Below are 27,485 nucleotides of genomic sequence, written 5' to 3' on the forward strand. Positions count from 1 at the left end.
CGGCTGGGATTCTAGGATTGTCTACTCCAAAGCCTCAGCTAGGGGGCCGGCAATCCAGCGGACAGCTTAAAACCAATTTAACGTGCTTTTTCTTGATAAACTGATTTTTATTTCTAAGCCAGAGTACACCCCAAGGAGACAAGCCACAGGTGAATCATTTATTCATTCATTCTCATTCCTTCATTCAGGTAGTTTTAGGTGCTGAGGGTACAGCAGTGAACAATATTGAGAAGGTCCCTGCCTTCAAGTACCTTCCTTCCTGATAAGAGAGACAATAAGGAAATAAGTTCAGAGAGTGCTGTTGGCAATACTATGGCCGGCAGGGATGGCTTGGGAACTTAAGACAAAGGCTCTTTGAGGAAGGACACTGGAGATACAAGGATGAGGAGCCAGACTGCTCTGCAGGAGCACTAGAGGAGGAAACTGTCGGAAGGCAGATCAGGAAAAGCAAAGCCTCTGAGGCTGGAGCACGGTTGTCTTATAGGAGGAATCAAAGATCGGAGAAGCTGACACATGGGGAATGCAGTTGGAAGTTGGGGAGGTGGGCAGGCAAGGGTCAGATCCAGGAGGGTCTTGTAGGGCCTGGAACGAAGTTTGGATTTTACTCTCCGGGAGTTCTCTCTCCCAAACCACTGAATGGAGCATTGAGTAGGCAGACAAGTCCTGGCTTGGAGGTAGGCAAGAGTGGAAGATGCAGATGATGGATAATAAAATTAATAAACTTATGAGTAATTGTGGCCTGCGGGTTCCCTCTTTCTCCTTAGGATACAGCCCAAGAATGGCAGCGTGGCCTGTTAAAGAGTTATGGTGCTTCAGGCCTGAGTCAGCATCATGCATTAAAGAATTGATTCCTTTGTGTGTAAAGATAAACCACATAACGGTCTCACCAGCTCTAAGTCTGATGAAAGTGAGGTTAAGTTTCTCCATCTTCATCTGAGCTTTTGTTTTTGTTTTGTTTTTTTTTTGTAAAAGATTTTCTTCAAGTGTTGCTTTGTTTTTCCAGTTTGTGTATTCTGAATCTTACCAAGCAAGACACCCCTCTCATTTTGGAAAATATCATGTGATTATTTTATGATTATAAAAGTTATGTTTGGATACTGTGGAAGTTTTGAAAAATACAGAAAAGAAGAAAAATTTAAACCACCAATATTTTCCCCATTCAGAAATAACCACTGTCCATGTTTTGGAGGAACCTCTAGTCCTGGAGTCCTTAGCCTGGACTCATGGGTGAAGAGTGGAGTTTCGTCTTTAGTTTCATTAACTTACAATTAAAATTCAACATTTCTTTTGGTTGTGAACATAGGCAACAAACCAATTAGTATTAACAATACTTGTGATTTTTGGCAGTGATAGAAACCCCAGATATTTTCATTTCACAATAAATGTTACTTATCTAAAAATGTGATTTCCATTTGTCTCTACTTCAAAATTGCAGTAATTAGACCCCCTACTAGATCTTGTTAGCTAATGTGTCAATAGAGACACATTACTATAACATTTAAAAAACTATTTTTGAAACTTCATTTTAATTTAGCTTTTTAAAATCCTATGTATTTTATTCCTTTTTAAACATGATTGTAACAAGGGGTCCCTTAGACTCGCCAGAATTATAGAGGGTCTGTAACACACAAAGAGGCTAAGAATCTGTGCAGACTCAGATGTTTCATAACATAGAGTCACTGAAAAAAAAAAAGACAACAAAATCACTTAATTTTTTGAATATTAAATTATTAGGGATAAATAGTATGGTAATATAATTCTAAAATCTTTATAACCACTTTGCTCTGTCAGATCGCAGCAGCATCGTAACTGTTACACCGTTAGGCACCTCAGTAGAAATAGAAACCCATGTATTCGCCGTTTACCTAGAAGCCACCTGGGATGTGACGTGACAAGTTGTCTTGATCATGACCCTGTGAAAACAGCAAGGGGTGATTCTTTAAGCTCTCAGTGTTGGACTTCAGAGTATTAGCAAGCCTCAAAAGTTCAGTGGACTATATCAGCAAGGAAGGGCAGCTAATGAAAAGAACTTAGATTTAGCAGTTGGCAAGTTCCCCCCGGAGGTGTAATATCTGTTTGCAGGGGCACTGAAGGAGTCCCACAACGAATTCCCTGGTAAATTCTATTGTGGAGAAGCAGAGAAAGGAAGCTTTGGAAACATGTGTACTTGGTGTTTGTCAAGGTAGGCTAACTGCTATTGAAAAAAATGAGTGGTTCACCACAATAAATGGGGAGGTATTGTCTGTCCACAATGCCATTTGGGTGCTTCTGGTCAGAGAGCTGGTGATGTTTGCCACGTGGTGATCCAGAAACCCAGGCTCCTTCGATCTAGTGGCGTCACCACCCCTGGGACCTCCTTATGGTCCTCTCCATTGGATCCTCTGCATCTGGCCAACAGCTGAGGGGCAAGAATGGAGGATTATACATGGCAGGATGTTATGGCCACCCTTTCCACTTACATTCCATTGGCCAGAACTCATCAATATGCTTCTACCTAACTTCAGAGGAGGCTGGGAAACAGGGCCTCTCAATAAGCCCCATGAGGAAAGAGAAAAGATTGGATGAACAGCTAGTCCGTCTTTGCTATACTCTTCAAAGAGTTCTGGCTACGAGAACCACAAATACATGTGAGTGAATTGAGCATCGTAGTGGCAGTACAGAGGATTAATGTGACTGACTTTTGATAGGATGGGTAATTATTTCTACTGGTGAAGTTATTCTTGGAACCTGAGAGTCTATGAATATGCATAATAATAAAACAATCTAGCCCTGACCAGTGTAGCTTAGTTGTTTGGGCGTTATCCTGCAAAGGGAAAGGTTTCCTGTTCTATTCCCAGTTAGGGCACATGCTTGGGTTACGGGTTCCATCCCTGGATAGGACTGGATGGGGCGTGGATGAGAGGGAACCTGTAGATGTTTCTCTCTCACATCAGTGTTTCTCTCACATCAATGTTTCCCTCTTCTTCTCCCTCCCTTCCCCTCTCTCTAAAAAATGAATAAATAAAGATTTTTTAAAACTTAAAAAAAAACCTTTTAGTATTTGCTTACTCTCATGGATTGAAAGGTTCTAAGAATACTGTTTTATACTGTAGTTGTTATTATATTTACTTTTTCATAATATAGATTTAATGATTGCTGCTACTGTGTTAACTGAGAGTAGGTCTCCTATTTAGGACCACTTACCAATCAGGGAGGAAAAGTAAAGACCCAAATGAATATAAAGAAATCCCAAATAGGCTTTTAAAAAGAGAAGTATTGCTAATTTATATCTCAATTTTTTAAGAAGATTTTATTTATTTACTTTTAGAGAGAGAGGAAGGGAGGGAGAAAGAGAGGGAGAGAAACATCAATGTGTGAGATACATCAATCAGTTGCCTCTCACAAGCCCTGCACCAGGGACCTGGTCCACAACCCAGGCATGTGCCTTGACCAGGAATCAAACCGGTGACCTTTCAGTTCGAAGGTCAGTACCCAATCCACAGCAGCCAGAGCTATTTCTCAATTTTTTAAAAAAAGCAAATGAAAATTAATTTAAAATCTGTTGCAACTGAGTGAAATTGATCAATAAAGTAATTTACTCTGTATAAATAAATACATAAAATACTCAGGCATATAGAAGTAATTCAAATTTTGAAGGATAATAGTAACATCACAATCTACTGTTCACTCCTCTCTTGCATAATAATGTGAAACTAGCAATTTGCCTCTGACTAAACCATGAGTAGTGGAAAAACACTGTAAGTGACATGCAGGATTAATTTAGAATGGTCAGGCTGGTGACTCCCAGTAAGCGCTCAAAAAATCAAGAGGTTTTTACAATAGTTCAGGAGGTGCTGAGGTCGTCTGTGCCAGTACCAACTTCAGAAAACACAGGAAAGGGGGGAGAATTGGATGGGTAACGGGCAAGAAGAAGGTACCAAAATAATCCCAAGGATCTGCCCAAGTGTGACAGTAACAGTGACTGTGAATCCCTGACCACACCCCTCCTCTTTCCTACAGTTCCCCACTCTGGAGAGCTTGTTAAAATTTAGGTGGCTGGTGCCCCACCCCCAGAGTAACTAAGTTTGGGACAGGACGCAATAATGTGCATTTCTGACAAGTGTGCAAATGTTGATGCTGCTGGTCTGGGACCACACTTTCAGCACCATGGCCTTACAGCAGCGATTTTCAACCATTTTCATCTCATGGCACACATACACTCATTACTAAAGCTCTGTGGCACACACACAAAATATTTTTTGCTGACCTGACAAAAACTGGGTATGATTTAGATTGATTTACAAAAAAAAATAATAGTAGTAATTATCTACCCTTTTTGCTCCAAAGTGACTTTTTAAAAACATCAAGTGCCTATACTTGTATGTAAGCATTTCTGGTACCAAGAATTAAGCGGTCAGACACAACCCTATTATGTGACGTGACCAATAAGATGCAACACTATTATATGACCTATATATTTATGGTTCAAAGCAGGGCATTCACACCAAGAGGGCTAGTGTTGTGTTGGCTGTTGTCATTTTCTAACTTGACAATCTCAGGGAAAAGAGGTCAGTGCCCCTGACTAAATAGTCAGGTATTCATGTTTTAAAAATCTTGCGGTACCCCGGTTGAAAATTGCTGCCTTACAGTCATACCTCCTTATTTTGCTGACTTCAAAGACATTTCTTTGTTAAACCAGCAGGGGGAGACAGGTATAAAATTTATCCTCTAAAAATAAATACACTGCCTTACACTACTAAAGCTACTAGGAGTTATGACATTGCCATGGAGACTTCTGCAAAATTTTGGAAAGCAGCATCTAAGTTGGCACCAGGTGAAATATTTTTCAGGTTTTTACATAAAAGTGTTTTTTGGTAGGACTAACACCCAGCTTCCTACAAGCCATAGTGTCATGGTTAAGAATTTGCAATCTGGACTCAGAGAGCTCTGCACCTTCCAAGCTATGTGACTTTGAGAAAGTCCCTTATTTTCTCTGATCCCCATTCCTTGCCTTTAAACTAGTCCATATAGTAGTCCCCCCTTATCCCAGGGGATATGTTTTAAGACCCCTATTGGATGCATGAAACCAATGACAGTACTGAACCCCACATATACTGTGTTATTTCCTATCCATACATACCTTTTACTTAACAGAAGTGCACTCTACAGCTCCTCTTGGGCATAACTGAATTACAGCATCATTACTCCTGCACTTCGGGGCCATTATTGAGTAAAATAAGGGCTACTTGAACACAAGCATTGAGATGATGCAATACGGAGACAGCTGATCTGATAGCCAGGACAGCTACTAAGTGACTAGTGGGTATCTTGTACAGCAGTGGATATGTGGGACAAAGGGGTGATGCACGTCCCCAGCAGGACAGAGCAGGATGGTGGAGATTTCATCAACAACTCAGGAGACATGCAATTTGAAACTTAGGGATTGCTTATTTCTTGAATTTTCCATTTAATCTTTTTGGACCATGGTTGACTGTGGTTAACTGAAACCTGGGAAACAAAACTAGGATAAGGAGGTATTATCATACCCTATAGAATTGTTAGAAAGCTAAAAGTTCTTAGAACCGTTGCTGGTTACTATTATTAAGATATTATTAATACTCTAGTTAATTGTTACTTTCAGCTTTTTAGTCTAAAATTTAGAAATAGTCCAGATACGTTGCTATGTTTGTTTTTTAACACCCAGTGCTCCCGTTATTAAGGTAAAAATTGAAAACGTCTAGAAAGTAATTGTTTTGAAATGCTAATCTCCCCAACCTAAAATAGGTGGGGTTTGATTAACGTACCTGTCCCCGAGAGCTCTGACCTAGCCTTGATCTCCTAGCCTTCAGTTCCCAAAGGTAAGTGTGTTTCTTGGACCTTGATCTCTGAGATGGAACGGGAGCAGATGCAGCCGGCTTGGTCTTGGCAGGGCACTCACGTAGGGTCGGGTCAGACCAACCCCAGCCCAGTCAGCGCTTCCTCGGTCAGCAAGAGACGGCCGCTCCCCGCTAAGGGACACACCTGTCCGTAACCACGCTTTTAAGGGCCAGACCCTGATATTGGCTTCAGGACGTAAGCCTGCAGGGTCTAGTCCCAGGAGGGAAAGCCCGCCCGGTCGTGGGGTGACGTCAGTGAGGGCGTGTCCGGCCCCGAGGAGCAGAGGGCGGGGCCTGCGGGAAGGTGTGCTGGGGGCTGGTTGGGGGCCCGGCCGGCGGGGCGGGGCCGTGACGTCTCCGGGTGGTGGTGTTCCGCTAGCGCGCGGGTAGGTAGGTGTAGCTGCGGGCGGCGGCGACGCTCACTGAAGGCGGCGAGCCGCACTGAGCAGCCTGTCGCTGTGCAACATCCCGCGGTGCTCACAATGTCCCTAAGAAGCAGCCTCTCGAGTCTCCGGACGCAAGTGCATTTCGTGCTGAAAAGGTCCGTCCACTCCGTGGCTGTGATTGGAGCCCCATTCTCACAGGGGCAGGTGAGAGCGAGGACCCGGCACCGCGGGGCAGGATCTCCGCCTTCCGCAGAACCCGAGAGAGCGGGGTGGGGGGCGAAGTAGCGAGGAGAGGATGGGGAGAGACGTGGTGGGGACGTACTGGCGGGTTCCCGCGATTGGACACCGGGAGAGCACGTGGGATTTTCTCCGGTAGAAAATGGGGAAGGAGGGAGGGGGTGGAGGGTACCCTTTGTGCGGCTCGGACCGGGTGCTCCGAGCTGGCGGGTTTCTGCGGCCCCCGGGGAGGAGCCAGAAAGTAGTGGGTCCCACTTGGGGTGATGGAGGAGAGAGGGAAGGAGGGAGAGGATTCCACGGAGAGGCTGAGGAGGAGAAACCGGCATGAATCCTCGGTGGACGGAGGTTAAAAAGGCGATCTAAGAACTCAGGATCCATTCTCAGAGCATTAACTGGGAAGGAAATTGGCGCTGGCCGCTCCAGCGGCGGGAGGGCGGGAGGGGCTGTTCAATGAAAGAAACCCGCCGCCGTGGAGAGCTCACTGGTGGCGAAGTCCGGGATCTGGCCCCTGCCTGCCACACGCACCCGACAGCCAGACCCTCACCTGGCTCAGCCCGTCTCGGCCTCCGCTTGCCCTTCACACAAAGGGCTTGCAAGGTTAATCTGATTCCAGTGATTGTTGTTTTCCCCTCCGTCCCTGCAAGCGTTCGAAATAACCAGACCTCCGGTGAAAATAATGATAATAATGTCAGGTTTTCAGAGGGCTCTATTGGGAACTAAGTACAGTAGTCCTCCCTCGGTTTTGCTTTCCAATATTTGTTATCCATGATCACCGCAGTCTGAAAATATTAAATAGAAAAGTCTATGACAGGGATTAGAGGGAGGGGGGAGGGAGATAAAGGAGGAAAGTAGGGGAAGGGACTAGATAAAGAACAAGTATAAACGACCCAGGGACAAGGACAACAGGGCGGGGATTGACTGTGGGAGGGGCGGGAAGGGGCAGGGGAGAGCCGTGGGGGAAAATTGGCACAACTGTAAGAGAAAACAATAAAAAAGTCTAGAAATACGCAGTTCGCAAGTTTAAAATCACACGCTGTTGTGAGCGCATGATGAAATCTCTAGCAGTCCTTCTCTGTCCTAGCGGAGACCAGAATCATCCCTTTGTCCTGTGTGCGCGCGCGCTGCGACCACCACCCACCGCGCAGTCTCTTAGCCCTCTTAGTTATAAGATTGACTGTTGAGATATCTCAGTGCGTGCTAAGCTAGTGGTTCTATTTTATTATTAGTTATTGTTGTTCATCTTTACTGTGCCTAATTTATAAATTAAAATTTTTCACAGGGTCTGGTGCCACCTGCAATTTCAGGCATCCACGGGGGTGTCTTGGAATGTATTCCTTGCGGATAAGGGGGGGATTGCCATATAGCATAGCAGATTTCTGTATTTTTGTGAACTATAGTCTTGTTTCAGTCATCTTCCCTCACACCTCACTGTGTAATTTATGTGACAGAAAAGAAAAGGGGTGGAACATGGCCCTGCTGCCGTAAGAGAAGCTGGCTTGATGAAAAGGCTCTCCAACTTGGGTAAGTGGGGGAATCTGAGATTTCGTGGGGGGTGGTGACAGGCGGGTTCAGAGTCTTCTCTGTCACATCCAGGGACCGCACAGTGTCAGCTGTGCACGGCCTCAAGAAGTGTCTCTCGTCTTCCCTTGAATTCCCTCTGCAGCTTAAGATCTATCAGAGTCTTCAGGCCAAGTCCTGTTGCAAAAAAGAGAGTGTTTGGAAGGCAAGGAGGAAGAGAGAGGCAGGGCCTGGGACAAGCTGTTGGTGACTGCAGAGTGGCTCTAAGAATACGAGCTCCAACTCTTAACTGCAGTCAACCTCTCCCCCTAAAATTCCACCTCTGCTGACCCAATCATGAGGTGCTCATGGCCCATCAGTCTAGCCAGTTTCCCCCTTCAGGTCGCTCATTTCTTCCCTAGGATTAATAGCTTTATATTGCTATAAGCAGAGCTTTAGCTTAGTGTTTTCCAAACTTTCCTGATTATGAAAATCACTTGGACTACTTGTTAAAAATACTGATTTCTAGGCTCCTCCATGGAAGATTCTGGTTCATTGGCACTGAGGCAGGACCCAGACAAGTGCCTTTTCACAAACACCCCAGGCAATCAGAAGTAAAGTTGCAGTCTTGTAATTAGGATGGTACTCTAAATTTACAGAAGCAGAAGGCAGTGGGACCCAAAGATAAATGCCATTTGTGTAGGAATGGAGAACCCTTCTTTCAGTAGTAAGACACCAAATTCCATTACCTTTATGGTGGGAAGGTTCTTCCTTATATCTAACCCAAGTTTTTCTAGTGGATGTTAGGGGCCATTTCCTCCACTCGGGTTGGGACTATTCACATATGTTTTCTGGAGCTACCAGTGCAGCAGGCATGCGCCAGGAGGCTGGAGACGCTGGAGACAGTAATACAGGATCTACGGTGTTGGGTTGACTGCTCAAAACTTTTCTTGTTAAATAATTGCAGTTCCTTCTTAACCACTTTAATTATTCTCCAAGGTTCACCACCAAATATGAAAGACAAATTGTTAAGATTTAGTCTTAATGTGTCACTCATTACCTAACGGAGAAGGTTTTTACTCCTGCTTATAAATGAGGATACTGCCCCTTTAAATCAGTTATATGCATTCTGCCTTTTTAAAAGCATTATTTTACACTGAAGACAGCCATCTCTGGTAATCACTGTTTTTTAATACTGGATAAACCTATGCAGCCCGTCTGATGAACTGGGCCTACCGTTGCTGGAACTGCCTGCTCATTGCTGGATTCTGCCTTCAAAGTCTCCTGATAAGAGTCATTTTCGGCCTCTCACACAGGAGACAATACTCAGTTAAGGCTGCCCAATGAGGGGGAGGGGCTCCCTTGCAGCCGCCTGTCCTACTGGAGCTTTGTAGACCTTCCTTCCTGTCTCAGCTCAAGGTACTTTCCCACTCCAGCCAGGGGCAGCCATTCTCCCTAAAATACAACAGTACTTCCTCCGTAAATGCTCAACCTCAAATGATGGTGAGGCTTCCGTTTATTTGGTCTTCCCTTTCATTAAAAAGATAGTTTTAGTTTTATAACTTATATTCTTACCCTGTAGCTGATGGTAGCCCAATCGGTAGCCAGACTGCTGGTGAGCAGTCTGGAATAGAATCTCATTGCATATTAAACGATTGTGGCACTCAGCAGATTTCTAGCGTGTGGTTGGGCCAAACTCCAGGAACATCTTAGAGAAAGGCACGGAGAGGAGTTTCAATGCCCTATTCTGAAACACCAATACTACCAGGATCACTTAAGTCCTTCGAGCACTTCCAAAGCAGCAGCATGCGTCAAATTTTGAGAAAGAGAAGACCCATGGCACGGTAACTTTTCCAGATCCCTTTGTTCCTCGCCTTCTGCACTGATATCACAGGCTGTCAGTGTTGCCATGGTACCGAACTTCCTGTTTTCTCAAACGAATGTATTTGACCTGGTGTTTGGATTTAGTAGGACACTCAGGGGTTCCTGGCTCAGGTAAGCACTTAAATATAATAAAGAGAACTGGAGAGAAATAAAGAGGCAATTGCTCTGGCAAAGCTCAGATGCAATCTGCTCCTGATTCCCGTTAGCTCTGACACCCTTTTTCCTTCTGTGGGGAAATATAGCTAGCTGTGCACTAAGATTAGCAGTTTGAGGTCTGTCTCATTGTAGTTGTGGTAATTTGACCTGGACTTCAAAGAGGTGACAGCCTCTGGCACAACTATCAAAATTCATGTGACACTGTGACCAGGCTAAGAGTCCTGGAGTTTAGGAAGTCATTTGAGAGCTATCCTAACCTATTGGGACATCTATTCCCATTTATTTGTCCCAATTTGGGACATTTATTCTTTCTGTTCCATTGGTGCTCCATCAAAGGAACAGGGATCTCTTTGGTTGAGACTCAAGAATCTGATCTGCTTCAGCACGAATTGACAAGAGGGCCTGAGAGAATTGTTTTTAACATAAGGATCTGACTTACGAGAGCTGTTTATCTGGAACAGATCAATGTATGAGATCAGGGATCTGTGTTTGCTTTCAGTGGCTGGTGGAGAATGTCAGCAATCACAAGCTTAGTTGAATGACAGTGATGCTGCAGCCCGGTTCCCGTCAGACCATTCCACCGAAACCAGCTTGAGCAAGCTCACTGATTTATCAGATGCTATGTTACTGGACATGTCTATTGCACAACTGACCACTTTATTCTTGCAATATTCTGTTAGTTAAGAATTTCCTCTCCCCTGAGCCTCCCCTCTCTGGCCCTGCCTTTGTGGGATCCTCTTCCTCTTCCCAACCCTCAAATGTTGATGGATCTCTTTTACATGCACCCACGCTTCTCAGTTTTGTCATATGCCATCTGATTTGCCATGTTATTTATTTTGGTGTTTTTTAATTGGTTTAAAGCTTCATACTTTTATTCTTTAACTTATTAAACTTACCGGGGTAGCATTAGTTAGTAACATTATATAAGTTTCAGGTATACAATTCTATAACATAACATCCGTACATTGCATTGTGTGCTCACCACCCCCACGCTAGTCTCCTCCCATCACCACACATTTGACCCCCTTCACCCTCTTCATCCTCCCCCACCCACTTCCCCTCTGGTAACCACCATAGTGTTGTGTGTGCCTATGGGCTTGATTGTGTTCTTTGTTCATTTGTTGCTTTCTGCTTTATATCCCATATGTGAGTGAAGTTATATTGTTCTTGTCCTTTTCCAACTGACTTATTTCACTTAGCATGATACTCTCAAGATCCATCCATGTTGCCACAAATAGCAATATTTCATCATTTCTTATGGCTGAGTAATAGTGCATTATTTATATATGTATACACACACACACACAAACACACACCCATACTTACCACATCTCCTTTATCAGTCATCCACCAAAGGACACTTAGGCTGTTTCCATATCTTGGCCATTGTGACTAATACTGCAGTGAACAGAGGGGTACATATAACTTTACACGTAAGTATTTTCAAATTTGGGGGATAGATACCCAGAAGAGAGATTGCTGGGTCATATGGTAGCTTTATTCTTAATTTTTTGAAAAACTCCCATACTGTTTTCCACAGAGGCTATACCAGTTTACATTCCCACCAGCAGTGTTCGAGGGTTCCCTTTTCTTACATCCTCCCCAGCACATTTCTTACCTTATTGGTAGTCGCCATTCTAACAGGTGTGAAGTGGTATCTCATTGTGGTTTTGATTTTCATTTTCCTTATAGCTAGAGAGTTTGAGTATCTTTTCATGTATCTATTGGCCATTTGTGTGTCTTTTGGGGGAAAAATGTCTATTCAGGTCCCCTACCCATTTTTTAATTGGATTGTTTGGGGTTTCTTTGTTGCTGAGTTGTATGATTTCTTTGTATATTTTGGATATTAGCCCCTTATTAGAGGTATTGTTTGCAAATATCTTCTCCACTCAGTTGTTTGCTTTTTTATTTTGTTGATGGTTTCTTTTGCTGTGCAGAAGCTTTTTAGTTTGATGTGGTCCCCTTCATTTATTTTTCCTTTTACTTCCCTTGCTCTTGGGATCAATTTCATAAAACCCCTCTGAGACCAAGGTCCGTAAGTTTAGTGCCTGTGCTTTCTTCTATGTATTTTATTGTGTCAAATCTTGTATTCAAGTCTTTAATCCATTTTGAGTTCAATTTTTCTGTATGCTGTCAGATAACAGTCACTTCATTCTTTGGCGTGTGGCTTTCCAATGTTCCCAACACCATTGATTGAAGAGGCTTTCCTTTTGCCATTGTGTGTTTTTGGCTCCTCTGTCAAAAATTAGTTGCCCATATGTGTGTGGGTTTATTTCCGGGCTCTTAATTCTATTCCATTGGTCTGTACGTCTGTTTTTCTGCGAATACCATACTGTTTTTATTATTGAAGCTTTGTTGTATAATTGGAAATCAGGGAGTATAACAACTCCAGCTTTGTTCTTTTTTCTCAGGATTGCTTTGGCTATTTGGTGTCTTTTGTGGTTCCACACAAATTTGAAAAATTCTTTGTTCTATTTCTTTGAAAAATGCCATTGGAATTTTGGTGGGCATTACATAAAATCTGCATATTCCTTCAGGTAATATGGCCATTTTAACTCTGTTAATTCTTCCAGTCCGTGAACACAGAATATCTTTCCATTTCTTTGTCTTCTTCAATTTCTTTCAACAGTTCTCAGTGAATGGGTCCTTCATTTCCTTTGTAAAGTTTATTCCTAGGTATTTTACTCTTTTTCTTTCTATTGCAAATGGGATTGTTCTCATTTCTTTCTCCAGTATTTCATTATCAGCATATAGGAACACAGCAGATTTTTGGTTATTGATATTGTATCCTACAGCTTCATTGTATTTGTTTATGTTTAATAGTCTCTCGGGTGTGGCCTTTCTCTGTATAGAATCTTGTCATCTGAAAATAATGACAGTTTTACCTTTTCATTCACAGTTTGGATCCCTTTTGGATCCCTTTTATTTCCTTCTCTCGCTTCATTGCTCTGGCCAGGACTTCCAGTGCTATGTTGAATAACAGTGGTGCGAGTGGGAGTCCTTGTCTTGTTCCTGATCTTAGAGGAAAAGCTCTCAGGTTTTCATCATTGAGTACATTAACTGAGGGTTTGTCATGTGTAGCCTTTATTAAATTCACATTCTTTCCTTCTATACCCATTTCATTGAGTGTTTTAATCATAAAGGAATGTTATGTCTTGTCAGATGCTTTTTTCTGCATCTGTTGATGTGGGGAAGCTTTGTCCAGCAGAGCTCCCCTGGGCTGCCGGAGATGAGAATAAGTCTACCAAGACATCATCTGCTTGGGGAGGAAAGGTGGCCAGTCTCTCAGAGGAGAAGGGCCTTGAACCTGTTCCACCACAGGCTTTTATTGGGTTTTAATTTGCATAGGAATACAGGGCATATACATAAAACTCATCAGTCATTGTCAGGCAGTAATGATTAAACAATAGACAACATTCACAGAACTATGAGGGCTTATTCTGAGTCAGGGTCAGATAGCCAAAGGGCCATAAAACTTTGGGAAACAAACTCATTTTATGCTTGGTCCCTTATCATTTAAATTGAGGGTATTCTTAATAAAGCAGGTCTCATAGGATTTTATGCATTCTTTCTTAGGCCTGATTCCTCCCCACCCCCAAACTGCCCATTCCAACAGAGGGCCGCACCCACCTCTGGCATTGTTTTAAGTCAGGCAGGGGAAGTAAGGCAGCCAAGAGATAGGAGGCTTCTTATAGATAAAATGAGGACTCAGGCTATGTCAAAGCCAAGAGGTGAGGGTCCATCACCCCTTTTCTATAGTCCCCCAAGTCCTTCCCTGATGACCCCCTTGTGACCATGCCTGTATTAGGTTGTCCCTCCCTTGAGGAATCTTACCAGTCATTGGCTAATCAGTCATCTGCCTGGGGCCAAGCAGGGTGAAGTAAAGGGGGCAGAGGCCAAAAGGATACACTTTGTCTCCTTAGTGGCTTATGGTCCCAATGTCTCTTTACTCAGCCTTAGCCAAGGGGGATTATAGCTTCTGAAACCAGGCAGGGAGGTTCACAACATGTTGATGAGATCATATGAGTTTTATCTTTTACTTTGTTAATGTGTATCACATGAATTGATTGGCATATGTTGAATCATCCTTGCATCCCTGGAAGGAACCCCACTTAATCATCCTGAAGTATTATTTTTTTAATGTATTGTATTTGATTTGCTGGTATTTTGTTGAAGATTTTTGCATCTATGTTCATCAGATATTGGCCTGTAATTTTCTTTGTTTGGAGGGCGTACCAAATTACTTTATTTGAAGGAGTGGTACAAATGAAGGACATAAGTGTATGATTTGGTACAGGTTATAGAAAAGGTAAAGGTAACTCCAACATGGACGTACTGCTTTGGTGACCAGGGAAGTCACCCCCGTGGCCGTGGGAAGGCAGCCTAAGGCTTAGCTCTCTTAACTGTCTCCCAGAGTGTACTTGTCAAAGAGATCCTCTGCCATGCCACACTCAGGGGTCCCCAACTGCTCCAGTTGGTTATGTGGTCACCCAATTCTCTGCTGGATTTCACCTGCTCATCCAGGTGGTGAGTCTCAATGAAGTCACACAAATGAGGGTCATTTTTTTTCAGTGGCCAGTTTGTGCAAGTCCAGTAGTGACTGATTCACACTTTTTCCCAAGTGTAATGCACACTCCATTGCATTCAGCCCTTTCTCCCAGTCATCATGGTGTGGTGTCTTGATATTCTGAAAGAAGATTTGGCCACCTCGTTGGTTCTGCAGCTTCATCAGTTTCTTAACACATTCCCTCTTCTCATGAGACTGGTGAAGAAAGAATTGGCCAAGTTCTTCAAAGCCCCATCACGGCAGTCAAAGTAGTAAGACATGGACAGGTAGAGGTAGGAAGCTTAGAGCTCCAGGTTGATCTGGCAGTTGATGGTGGCCTCCGAGTCCTGGTGGTAGTTCTAACGCACCGAAAAGGTGGACGTGGTTGACATGATAGGTGGCTGAGGACAGGTGGCTTCATGGCGCTGAAGTGGTGGCAGGGGCCTTGGGCGGTCCAAGGGCTCTGTGAGGAGGTGGCAGAAGGATGGATCTGGGCAGCTGGCTGAGACGCAGGGTCGAGCGCCAGGTTCTGTTCAAGCACTATTGACGCAGGAAACCATGGCGATTCTCGGCAAAGAGAATCCTGTAGCCTGCAAATTTCTTTTTGTGTTTTGTACTTGGCCTGGTTTTGGTGTCAGCACAATGTTGGCCTCATAAAAATAGGAAGTATTCCCTCTTCTTCAACCTTTTGGAAGACTGTGACAGAGGCTATTTGATGATCGGACCAGCTGAAAGAACCTTGAGGGTAGAGGAAGTTTCTTCTGCCCCCGCAATTGGCATCATGAATAGGATACCTCACTGGCTAGGCACTGCTGGTGCTGAAGCTCCTGCAGTGGAAAGAGCCTCTAGAATGAGCAGGCAAGGCAAGAATTCTTTCCTAGCACACTCCCGGATCTCTAGCTGCAGAGTTTGGTCATGGACTCTTCCAAAATATGTAGATTAGCTGGAGAAAACTTAGTCATAGTCATCTAATTTGCCATATATATTTTGGTTTTTACTTTTTTTAATTAGGTCTAAAGCTTCATACTTTAAAATGTAACCTGCCTCATTCTAGCTGGCATGGTTCAGTTGGTTGGGCATCATCCTGCAAAGCAAAAGGTCACTGGTTTGATTCCTGGTCACGGCACATGCCTGGGTTGTGGGCCTGGTCCCGGGATGGGACGTGTGCCAGAGGCAACCACCAATCAGTGTTCCTCTCTCACATCGATGTTCTGTGCCTCTCTTTCTCCCTACCTTCCTCTCTCTCTAAATAAATAAATAAATAAAGCCTTTAAAATAAAAAATTTTTAAAAATGTAACTAGCCCCTATATTAAACAATGAAATCTCAGGCTTGTGCTAGATACATTTTTCTAATACATTTTCATTTTAATAGTTTTATATATTTGTATTGATTGATTTAAGAGAGAGGGAGAGAGAGAGAGAGGAGAGGAGAGAGAGAAACATCAACTTATTGTTTTATTTATTTACGCACTCATTGGTTGATTCTTGTATTCACCCTGACCAGGGATGGAACCTGCAACCATGGTGTGTTGAGACGACACTAACCACCTGAGCTCCCCGGCCAGGGCTAATTTTATATTTTGATGTTTGTCCTTCAACCACTAATGGTATGTGCTCCACACTTAACAACCAGTAGAATAGGTCCTCCATAATTTGACCCTCATCTGCCCCTTTAGACTTGTTTCCATCCACATTTCACCTTGTTTTCATTGCAGCTAGTGTTGTGGGTACTTGACCTCGGCTCCATCAACTGAAGCACCCATCCTAAACTTTGATTTGAAATTCAAGAAAGGGCAGAGGCAAAGAACTCATTTTGTGATGGGCAGGGATGGCCGCAGTTGAGCAGTAGCTTCTGTCCAGCGTCAGCAGGGTCAGCCACCGAGGCTGCCAGTGCCTTTCCCTAGGAGTGGAGGTGGGAGCAGCCATAATATCTTCACTGTACCGTCCTGCAGTGTGACTGTTGGGGCCACTATGTCTGGCAGTGTGGCCTTTAGACCAGATTCTGGGACTTAGACAAGTTGAACAGATTGCTTTTCTGTTGCCTGAATTGATGATAGAACAGTTTACAAATTCCAATGAGAAATAAAATCTTGGACTGGAATCCTCCAAGCCCTCTCTCCCAGGTCTTCACTAATAAATCCTTGTTCTTTTGTTTGCTTTTTTCTCTAGTACGTTACACAATGTTCTTGAAAGTTAATATAACTCATTAGGTTATTGTTACTTTGTCCTTTAGTGAATTTCGGACTATGGTTTAGTCCCTTTGGAATTTACTGATTCTCTGTTCTCTTGGTGCTTTGATTTTTGAACCATCATGTTCCTTCATATGACTTCTGAGAACAACGGCCTGAAGTTTTAATTAAAGGTGTGTGCAAGTTCCCGGCCTACCTGACTGCAGTAGACAGACAGACCTACCTTATTGTGTTACTGCACATCATTTTAAATGTTCTGTATCTTACGCATGGTGGCAGTTACAGGAATATATACATATGCCAAATATTAATAAATAAATAAATGTATGTATATTTATATGCCAAACTCATTGAACTTAAAATGCGAATTAATGTAAAGTATACATCAAACTATTTAAACATCCTTTTCAGGTTTATTTTCCCTAGGAGCAGCTTTTCATCACTGAAAACTGTATCATGTTCATTCATTCACTGCTTTGTATATTCAAGAAACTGGAGCCCTACTAATTTCTAGGAACTGAGAAGACAATAGTGAACAGAACAGAAATTCCTGTTCTCATAGAACTCTCATTCTAACGAGGAGTGGTTTGACGCAGACGTAAGGAAAACGTATAGGAATCAGATGGTAATGGGTGCTGTCGAGGAAATGAAAGTAAGGGACAGGGGAAAGCAAGTACTGGGGAGAAGGTAAGCAGTGCGTATTGTAGGGAGCGAGGCCTCCCTGAGGAGGTGCCATGTGAGCAGATCCTTGGGAGGTGAGGACAGGAGCCGTGTGTGTGTATTTGGGAGAGAAGCATCTCAGGCAGAGGAAACAATAAATGCAAAGACCCTGAGATAACCGGTACCTGGAGTGTTCAGGGAACAAAAAGCTGGTAAGGAGCCCATGGCAGTGGTTGCCCAGGGCGGGGGAGGGCCTTCTACTCCTTTATCTTTGGTTTTGCAAGAAAAGCCAGAAGTCAGGATTTTTGTGGGAGATTTGGGTTGTTTTTTAAAAAAGTGATATATCCATACAATGGGCTATTATTGAGCCATAAAAAGCAGTGAATTGTTAACTTAATCAATAACACCGGCTGTACCTTGAAAAAGCATTATACTAAGTGCAAGAAGACAGGCACAAAAGGCCACATATTATATGATTCCATTATATGAAATGTCCGGAGATCCATAGAAACAGAAGATGGATTAGCGGTTTGCAGGTGCTGCGGGGAGAGAATGGGGAGTGACTGCCCGTGAGTACTGGTTTCCTTTTGGAGTGTGATGAAGCTGTTCTGGAGTTAGTAATGCACTAATGCCTTCGCAAAAGCATACATCACCGGTGGTGTGCCTGAATATAGGCGAGTCTATTGCAGATATTATTGGGATTTGGCAAATTTCAATATAACTACATTATTTCTGCTTATAAAAGCAGCAAATAATTTAACTTACATCTTTCATTTCAAAGTTTGATATCTAACATAGACACCGTGCTAGGCTCTTGCTATTGTATCATTCTTAATCTGTTAAAAGCAAATTATGATACCTGTTAGGTGGCTAGCATCAAAAAAATAATGTGTTGGTGAGGGTGTGGGGTTATTGGAACCCTTCCTTGTGCAGTTGGCGGGAATGTAAAATGGTACAGGCGCTGTGGAAAACAGTATGGTGGTTCCTCAAGAAATGAAAATATGACCCAGCAATTCCACTCCAGGCATATATCCAAACATTGAAAGTAGGGTCTTGAAGTGAGAGCTGCCTTGGCCTTTTAGAAAGAAAGTCGCAGAGGCAGACAAAGTGAGCCAGCTGGGCCGAGCGGACTCAGGAAACAAGTTACAGAGGCAAAAGAAGGGCTCCTGGAGACGGGTTCAGGGGATTATCCTGGGATGAGCTGCCGCTGCCTCCTGCTTCCCTGGTTACAAGTCTCTTGGGGACCCTTAAAGCTTAGGAGAAAGAAAGTAAAGATAGACGCCTGAAGAGAGAAGGCATGGGAGTGTGTGTATGTGTGTGTGAGAGAGAGAGAAAGTGGGCACAAGAGCGCACACATGTGCAGTGGGTCCTTCGTCTTAGGGTTTTTATCTGTTTTCTAAAGGCAGGAATTTTAGGGGAGGTTTCGGGAGGATCTCAATAGAATATTCATCACCTTTCCAGGTGTGCCCTTTAATATGCTGATTCATAAAAAAAACGAGCATCTAGAGGGGTCAGGGTCATGGTCTCTACTGATTGGTTGGTGCTAGGGTAGGGGGTCATTGGTCAGTGCATGTGGTCCTGATGCCAGCCATGATGTTGCTTCATCTGGTTTTGCTGCTTTTCTGGGCCTGGAGCTGAAATACAGCTGAGGCCTAGAAGCTACCTCTAGTTTGATCAAAATCTCTGTCTCTGTGGTCAACAGACCCGATGCTTTGTCCCTAAGGTTATATGGTGCTGGTCAGAACCTCAGTGTCCCAAGGGCTTAATGATTAAGGGAGAAGGAGGTAGGTGAGTCAGGGTGCTGGTTCAGGCCAGTTTGAATCAGCCATCCATCTCAGTTTCCCCGTTCTGCCTGCCAAAGAATTTTCCTAGCTTCTCACTATCTTGCCTCATTTCCATGTATTTTCAACAGAATGTAACACCCCAATGGCAACATATCCAAAACTGAACTTAAGATCTCCACTTCCTTCCCCTGTGTCTTTTTTGAAACCTGGCAGTCAGAGAGCCAGAAAGCTGGAGGGCAGACCTGTTCTCTCTCCACCACCTCCTAAGTGTTGCCGGAATCTGTTAGTTCTCTCCCACTGCTGTGTCAGGGCGCTGGTCTTCTCCAGGCCTGTCCATTTTCCACAGGACACCAGGTCACTGGATCTACAGTGCAGATTTGATTTGCCACTTCCTGACTTGGAAACCGCAGTAGCTTCCTAGTGCTTTTGGAATCTGGGCCCTACCCCGTCCTCCTCCCTCATGTCTCCAAAGTCCTCCTGGATGAACCCTGGGCCAGGGGGATTGTGAATTGTTCTCTTAAGGCTGAAGACATTTGCCTATTCTGCTTGGAAAGCCTTTCCCATTTCCCCTTTGATTCCTGGCTAAAATCTTCAAGATTCAGGTATTGCCTCTTCTGAGAAGTCCCCCTTGCTCTTCCTGGGTCTGAGTCAGCACCTTCTGCTGTTCCCACCACACCCTGTGCACAGTTGCATCATAACAGTACCATATGTGTTTTCCCTTCCTGTCTTCTCACCAGGCTATGAGTTCCTTGAAGCCTGCAGCCAAACTTTATATCCCTAGGACTTAGCAGATTTCCAGGCACATAGTAAGCACACAGTCAGCTTTTGTTGAAGGAAGAAAGGGGGCAAAGCATCTGAAGGGAGAGCAGAGTTTTCTAGCCAAAGAATGCCTCTTTGGGATATTGATTATTTCAGCTTGTCAATTTTAAGCAGTGGCAGGCATGGGAGAAGCCATGTAGAAGTTAGTTCCTATAAAAGCACATTTACATTTGTAAGGGTGTTTCCCTTCTGTAGCAGGCCTGCATTCACTGTTCCTGTAGAAGGCAGGGACTTAAATCTTCACAACAATCTTACTCTTGTTACTGTGCTTTTCCTAGTAACCTCCTATAGTCTACTTTCTGTAAGGGTGGTCGGTGATGTCGGCTGTGAAAAGGTTCACAAAGAGAAGGAAAGGCAGAGAGCAAAGTTTTATTCACTTTCCAAGAGGGGAAAGGGGCATGGTGTGGAGAAATACATCAGCAGCTAAATGTAAGGGCTGTGGGCTTTTTTGACTAATTGGGGTGGTTGTAGAGCAAGACATTTCAGTTGGTCTTACACAGGCGGCAGCTTGTTCTGATGTTATCTTTGGGCGCAGGGTCCAAGTGTTGAGGTCTAGCACATCTGGTTTTGTAAGTTCTCGGAACCTCTGCACCTTCTGGGTGCTTCTAGTAATTTTCTAGTACTGAGCATAGAGATTCGTAAAATGTGAGTCAGTTAAGCTAGCTCTGGCAAAGAGGGCCTGACAAAGGGGCTTTTGTCCTATTACTGTTCTTGCTTTCCAGTAATTTCCAGTCCTGGGGACATAAGTTCCAAAGAGTAAAATGGCAATCATGTTTAACAAGGTCATAGTCCTGCTTGGCAAGTGCTGCCACCGCAGCAAATGGTGCCACCATAGCAAATGGCACTGGTTGTGTCCTTTCCCTCTCCGTCCCCCACATCTTTTGTCTTTAGCTGAAGGTGGTCTTTAGATGGTGGCTTCTGTCATTTTGGTGAAACTCAATGTTCCTGGGTCTCCACCATGTGTACAGGAGACATACATGTTTTCCCTGCTAATCTGTCTCACGTCAATTTGATTATTAGACCAGTCAGAAGAACCTTGAAGAGTAGAGGGAATTTTTCCTCCCCAATACATGCTACTTTTCTCTTGTAACTTCAGTTGACATAGAACATCCAAACTTGTAGAAGAATTTTATAAGAATTTGAGTTGTGGGACAGGAAGAAACTTTCCTGAACCCTCAAGGTTCTTTCCGCCAGTCTAATAATCAAATTGACATGAGACAGATTAACAAGAGAAAATAACCAGATTTCATTACATACGTATGTGTGGGAACCCCACATACATGAGTCAGGGACCCCACAAACATAAGAGGTTCAAAGATGGGGAAATGGGTGTAAAAGACATTCTGAGCTGGGGATGAGGTGAGGTGCCTTGGGGCTTCAAAAGGTCATTTCAGAATGATAAGTGTAGATGATCCCTAATAGAAGTTTGCCCTGCCCTATAGACAGGGCAAAAGAGGTTATCTTTTATAGGCAGGGCCCCTAACGTAAGTTCTTGTAGGTGGTGAAGGGAGCGGTACAACTTTCTCTTGAGGGCAGCCAACGTTTCCTTTAGCTCAAAACAATCTATGTACTACTGAGGTACATCGTGGGGTGGCCATTCTGAACCCCCACAGAGCCAACCAGAGGACACTCTTGGAAGTAAGATTTCAACAGACTGAGAAAATGCTCCCGAGAATGACAGTTTTGCAGTTTCTTCTTCTTCTCCTTCTCCTTCTTCTTTTTTTGCGGCAGTTCCCTCTCGGACCCCTCCCCCACATCTGCAGCCTCTTTTATACATTTGGAATTAAGGAGGGAACATAAGGAAGATTACATGATGGTGGGGGAAGGGAGTAGATTACAGGGTGGTTAAGATTCTGTGCTCTCTGGAGGGTGGTCACGCCTCCAAGGGGTCTGAAAACGGAGGATTACTCTTGCATTTCCAAGGTGTGCTAACCTAGATGCACAGAAACAGTGGAAACTTGTTTAAAGCATCAACCTTTCACTAAAGAGGTTATATCCCTGGGGCATTAGGAATTTATGATCAGATCACCCTGTGAGATTACTTTCTGTCACTGGACCTGTCAGCTTGTAACAGGGTGCAGCCAGAGGAGGGCCCCAGATAGGGATTTGTAATGGGGTCCAGAACTCAAGGTGTCCAGGAAGTATTAGGAAAATATATATAGGATGTCCTCACCCCTACAAGCCTGAGCTGGGGGAAGGGACACATGGAGCAGGGACATTCAGAGCTGTTTTGTATGGCAACAGCTGTGCAGCTAGCCTCTGGCATGGTCATTTAACATATCTATAACCTTTAACTGGTTTCATAGGTATGTTAGATAGCTGTGGCCATGCTTTGAGCCAGGGACATGCGAGTGACTTCCACCCAAGATGTAGCTTGGAAGCAGCTCCCCCTGGTTGCAGCACCTGCTTGAGAGCTTGGTGATGATTGGCTCCACGCCATGGGGCCACACCTGCCCAGACTTACTATGGCAGCCCAGTAAAGCTGGAAGAATAGGGAATGCTGGCAGGTGTAACTGATTGTAGGAGTTGGAAATGGGGCTGCAAAGGAAAGCTGGCGCTGGGATTTAAACCCAGGCACGGCAGCCACACCTGGGAGAGGACCACGTGACTTTGGTGGAGTAGGGGAAGAGAACCACGCTGCTTTGGCAGAGTGGGGACTCCGTGGCAACAACACAGCTGATGGTGCCAGGAGCCTGAATCATGGACTTCTACTTCTTTTCCTGAGATACGGTACCCAGGACTGGGCAGAGGGAGATGGAAGGACTGTGTGCATCTGTGGGTATTCTAAAGGACTTAAGTACTGTAATGAAGACATTAAGTCATTACTCTAAGTCTGTATAACTTTTAAATAATTCCTTTACTTTTCAGCGGTCTCTGGCATTGAGAGACGTCTTTCCTCTGGTGACGGGCAAGGTGAACCTAGTAGGTGTTGGGGGGGACCCCCAGAGAGAAAGGGAGGGTCCTTTCCATAATAGTATATTGTTCACCACCACCCCACCCCACCCCCCGCCCCAGGTCTGTTCTGTAACAAGCTTAATTGGAGGCTTTTTGTCCACACTTCACATTGTGATCTATGGGATTTTCACAGATCACTGTTTCTTTCCTTTCTCTTAAAATGAGTTGCTTCTTAGAAGCCATCTGGTTTCCCAGATTTTTATGAATGTGTGACTCAAAGGGAATGCGACCAGATGACACTGATATTGAGACAGTTATTCTTTTAACTGTCATTTATCAAACTGTTTAATTCTCAAAAGGTGTTTGGCTACCAGTTGATGAATTATTCAAGCTAAATGTTAGTAGATGATAATGGCCAGTTTTTATCCCCTTTCTGAAACATGTTTTTGAACCAAGACCTGAGTAGCTAATGATGATTGCTTCAGGTAAGGCTGACCTCTAGTTCTTAGATATTGTGTTATTCTTTAAATAGCCAAAATAGCACAAGTCAGAGGCCCAGAACCTAAGGAGTTTTTGTGGTTGATCTAGATAATTTAACTCTTGAATAAATTTATTCTCTATTAATGACCAAACTCTTGGTAGTGAGAGTGAGTGTGTGTTAATATAATGAAGACGAAATCTTCCTGGCTCCCTCCCTCACCCCTGGAGGCCAGAACCACTGAGTAGGAAGAGAAGTAGGAAACACCTTCCTGTGTGACTCAAGAATTGGGTCACTGCAGGGTGGGGCACTGTGGTTAGGGCTTAGGGTGAACTGGCTGTTGGTTGAGCTGTAGTTTTTGTTGGTTTGTTTGGTTCAGCTTATTTGAGCCAAACTGATGACAATTGCTGGGAAGCAAGATCTCTGGAGAAGGACAGTTTGTAGTTTCTTTGATGCATTTGGAATTAAGGCGGGGCTGTGAGGAGGATTACCTGAATGTGAGAGGAAAGGTCGGTGGGGTGTGTATGTGGGGGATCTCCGACTGGGTTACGTGATAGTTAACAAGATTATGTGCTCCCTTGAGGGTGGGAAAGTGTAAAAAGAGAATTACTCTGTCATTCCAAAGGCACGGGAACCTAGATGCACAAGAAGAAAGGACAGTGCTTGCTTAAGGCAAAGATAAACCTCTGAGAGGCCTGGGGTGTGATGACCCACCAGGATCTGCCCAGTTAAGACTTTATGATCACATCACCATGATGTGTTACTTTTGGTCAGATTTACTACAGAGCCCCCTTTCATCCACAGTTCCTCCTATTGGTCATAACTCAGTCCCAAGGATGCATCAATGACCAGCCTTTTGGTTGGATAGTGTGTTCTCACGGTGCTAGGAAGGCTCATTCCTAGGAAGTCTCAATTTTGTGGTCATATTGTCACATTTTCCCAAAAAGAAAGGGCAGGTAAATGGAAGGCAGAGAGGTCTCATGGTCTGCATGTTACTGAACAGCAAGTGGGGGCCTGCTGCCCACCACCACCCTCTGGGCAAAATTCCAGAGGCAAAGATTCGGTGATAAAGGAAAAGAGTCTTTATTCAAAAGCAACACGATTCTGGAATGACAGCTTTCCACACGCATTAGTCACTTAAACCTATCCGCTAAGGCTAAACTCTTTGGTTACAGTGTAATCACTTAAATCTATCAATTAAGGCTAAAATCTTGAGAACACGTGAGCTTCTCTATGATTCTCCGTGTTAGAAATTATCTTACTTCTATAGGATTAGTTTACAAACTAAAACAACAGAAGACACAAAAGCTACACAATTTGAAAGAATGGCAGGCTTCCTCCTCAGAGCCTGTCCCCTCTAGAACACCCAAAGAAGAATAACCCTGCCACTCTGCCAGGCCAGCCCAATCCTAGGCTGCACCTGGAATTTCTTCTCCCATCCAAAATACCGTCCCTTGGGAAACACAGGCAGCTGCAGCATGATCACCCAAGCATCCCCAAGGAACACAGCCAGAGAGCCAGTTTCTGCCCTCCTTTTATTTTTTGTTTTTTTTTTAAAAACTTTATTTATTTACTTACTTACTTACAGAGAGGACGGGAGGGAGAAAGAGAGGGAGAGAAATATCAATGTGTGGTTGCTTCTCACTCACCCCTACTGGGGACCTAGCCTACAACCCAGGCATGTGCCCTGACTGGGAATTGAACCGGTGACCCTTTGATTAGCAGACCAGCACTCAACCACTGAGCCACACCAGCCAGGGCATGCCCTCCTTTTATTTTAAATCTTCTGGCCCAGAATTCCATGCTCTTTTGGAGGTATTCAACTTCTCAACCAATCCTGTTTTAGACTGTTTACCATTGTCTCGGGCAACCTCCTCCTCCTCCTCCTCCTCCCCTGTGATGTGGTCACCAATGGAATGATAATCAGGTCTCTATCATTCTTTGTTAAAAAAAACAAAAAACAAAAAAAACACTCTAGGTCATTTCCCTCCTGTGAATTATCATGGTCTGTTTTGTCACCTTTCTCATTTTTCTATATTTTAGAAAAATATCTAAAGCATCTAGTATAACATTTACATAAGCCATAACGGGAGAACTAAAAGTTATCTTACACATCCTCAGTAATCATCACCAGGTGGAATGTATAGAAAAACCCAAAGAACAAGTATAACTATTATTATGACGAACATCATTAGCAGACAGGTAAAAACAATTGAGCAATTGGTTTCTGAGTTCAACATCCATCTGTGGGTAAACAGGCCTCGTCAATGTCTTGGGACAGATGCTACCTCTGAGGCTGGTGGACTCCTGTCCTTGTGAAGTCTTCGGTGACTGCTGTAGGTGGAGGTGAGTGTCAGAGTCTGGGGCAGATGTCCATTCACAGTTAGGTGCCTGATACGTCCCTTACAATGAGGTTGGAGAACGTTACTTTATGTGATGTGCGTTCCAATAAACAGGATCTCCAGGTGGCAGTCAGTGATCTCTAAAGTCCTTGTATCCTGGGAGCTCTCTGTTAAAGGACGTAGTTACCTAGTTGGTATTCTCTTAAAGGGACTTTATAAAACCTTGGCAATAGTGTAAGGTTTATCCTTTTAGTAATGTCAGCTCATAGGTTCCTTCATCTAATTTAAGTCCAGCTTAAATTCACTGTGATGTACAAAGGAATTTAAAAAAAAAAAAAAAAAGAGGGGGTTAGCCAGGTAGCCCAGAAGAACCAAGCAGCTATTTTGGGTTTCCCATATCCCAACTATTTGTTTAATTTACACCCATTGTTTACCCAAACTGTATATCCTAGAATTTTTTTAACAGTTACAACGCTTCCCATGGAATTTAACATAAAGAAATCTTTTCACGCCACAAAGTTATTCCTATGTATTTGATATTTTAACCTTTAAAACTTCAATTTCTAATGAAAACTAAGAAGTAAGCAATTAGCATTTTTTAGCTCGGCCAATTGATGAAGACATTTTATAACTTCTGGAAACACTTCCTAGACATCAACCAACATTAATTATTAACATGGACTTATTTTTGTAAAGCCTGGATAAAATATTATATTTAATATCAATAAGTCAAAAGATATATCTGTTCTACTTAAACCAGCAAACTTAAACTAACTTTAATTTACTAAGGATTAACCTTAGATCACATGAACTTGAAAAGCTTTTGAGTTGGTTTCTGTATTTCTGAGAATTTTACTTTATTTTATTTATTTATTTATTTATTTATTTTGAGAATTTTATAAAACCCAGTCCTTACAATCTTTGCCTTCAAATCAGTTAATTTTAATGTATCAAATTAATTTCAACAATACCATCCAAAGGTAGAAAAATTATCTCACATTTTTACAACATACATAGGTAGACACACAGAGACCTTTGCCCTGAGGAAAAGTGATGCAGATCTCTGCCCACAAGATCTGCTGTTGAGGTTTCAGTATTCCAATACACATACACATGGACTACAGACGTCCTGTGGGGGGAAAAGGTCCTGTGTGGGAAAAGGCTCGGCGCGGCCACTCTCTCTAGAGGAGAGCACCTCTCAGCGCCTTGGCCACTCCCTCAAGGGGGGAGCACATTTGCAATGTAAATGGTTGAAAGGGCTATGTCCCATACCTGGAGGGTCTAGCCCAGATTCTGGGAAGATAAAGATACTCAGTAAACATTTGCTTCCTCAATTCAGGGTGAGGGAGTTTTAGCAAGAGCAAGTCTCATAGCAGTCTAAGTACAATGCAGGCCTGATTTCCCACTGGAGAACTTATCCATGGACGTGGGTCCTGCCCGCCAACCTCGCTCCCCACTGGTTTTCCAAGTGGGGGCTGAGCCACATTTCCCATGCTTGGAACGGTTCCCCACAGAAAAGCTCACTAGTTTATAAACATTTGGATCCAGATTTTGTTCTGGCAGTTGGGATAAGAAGACACTTACAATTTGTGTCTGTCCTTGACAAGTCAAGGAAGTTGCAAATGATCTTCCCCCTTTTAAAACTGACAGCTGTTTTTAATTCCTTGAAAGAATTGGATTGCCATGTGAACAACATCATAAGTTGATCCACTTATTTAAATCCTCTTTTTAAAGTTTTGAGATACCAATTAAAGAT

The 27,485-nt window shown here is 43.6% G+C and overlaps 2 protein-coding genes and 1 long non-coding RNA gene across 4 annotated transcripts in view; 1 reads left to right on the plus strand and 2 right to left on the minus strand.

Annotated features, from left to right (window-relative positions):
* Positions 1 to 230: 230 nt before the first annotated feature.
* On the minus strand, positions 231 to 6,028 carry LOC123480512 (uncharacterized). Its single transcript, XR_006656549.2, has 3 exons — positions 5,784 to 6,028; positions 5,120 to 5,487; positions 231 to 2,398 (listed from the first exon to the last, which is right to left on the minus strand). It is a non-coding gene; the product is annotated as an uncharacterized lncRNA (long non-coding RNA).
* A 177-nt stretch (positions 6,029 to 6,205) lies between these two features.
* Positions 6,206 to 27,485, plus strand: part of ARG2 (arginase 2) — a 39,611-nt gene continuing 18,331 nt past the window's right edge. The window contains exons 1-2 of the mRNA XM_045201377.2: positions 6,206 to 6,445; positions 7,927 to 7,999. Coding sequence (XP_045057312.2) covers positions 6,338 to 6,445; positions 7,927 to 7,999 — 181 coding nt within the window. The 5' untranslated portion in view covers positions 6,206 to 6,337. The remainder of the gene's footprint in view (positions 6,446 to 7,926; positions 8,000 to 27,485) is intronic.
* The window catches only part of VTI1B (vesicle transport through interaction with t-SNAREs 1B), a 42,496-nt gene continuing 39,649 nt past the window's right edge, over positions 24,639 to 27,485 (minus strand). For both annotated transcript variants that reach the window (XR_008427277.2, XR_008427278.2), the window contains one exon: positions 24,639 to 26,033. The gene's annotated coding sequence lies outside the window, so the exon portion shown is untranslated. The remainder of the gene's footprint in view (positions 26,034 to 27,485) is intronic.

Source organism: Desmodus rotundus, chromosome 7 (genome assembly GCF_022682495.2).
Source record: "Desmodus rotundus isolate HL8 chromosome 7, HLdesRot8A.1, whole genome shotgun sequence".
Taxonomy (NCBI): Eukaryota; Metazoa; Chordata; class Mammalia; order Chiroptera; family Phyllostomidae; genus Desmodus; species Desmodus rotundus.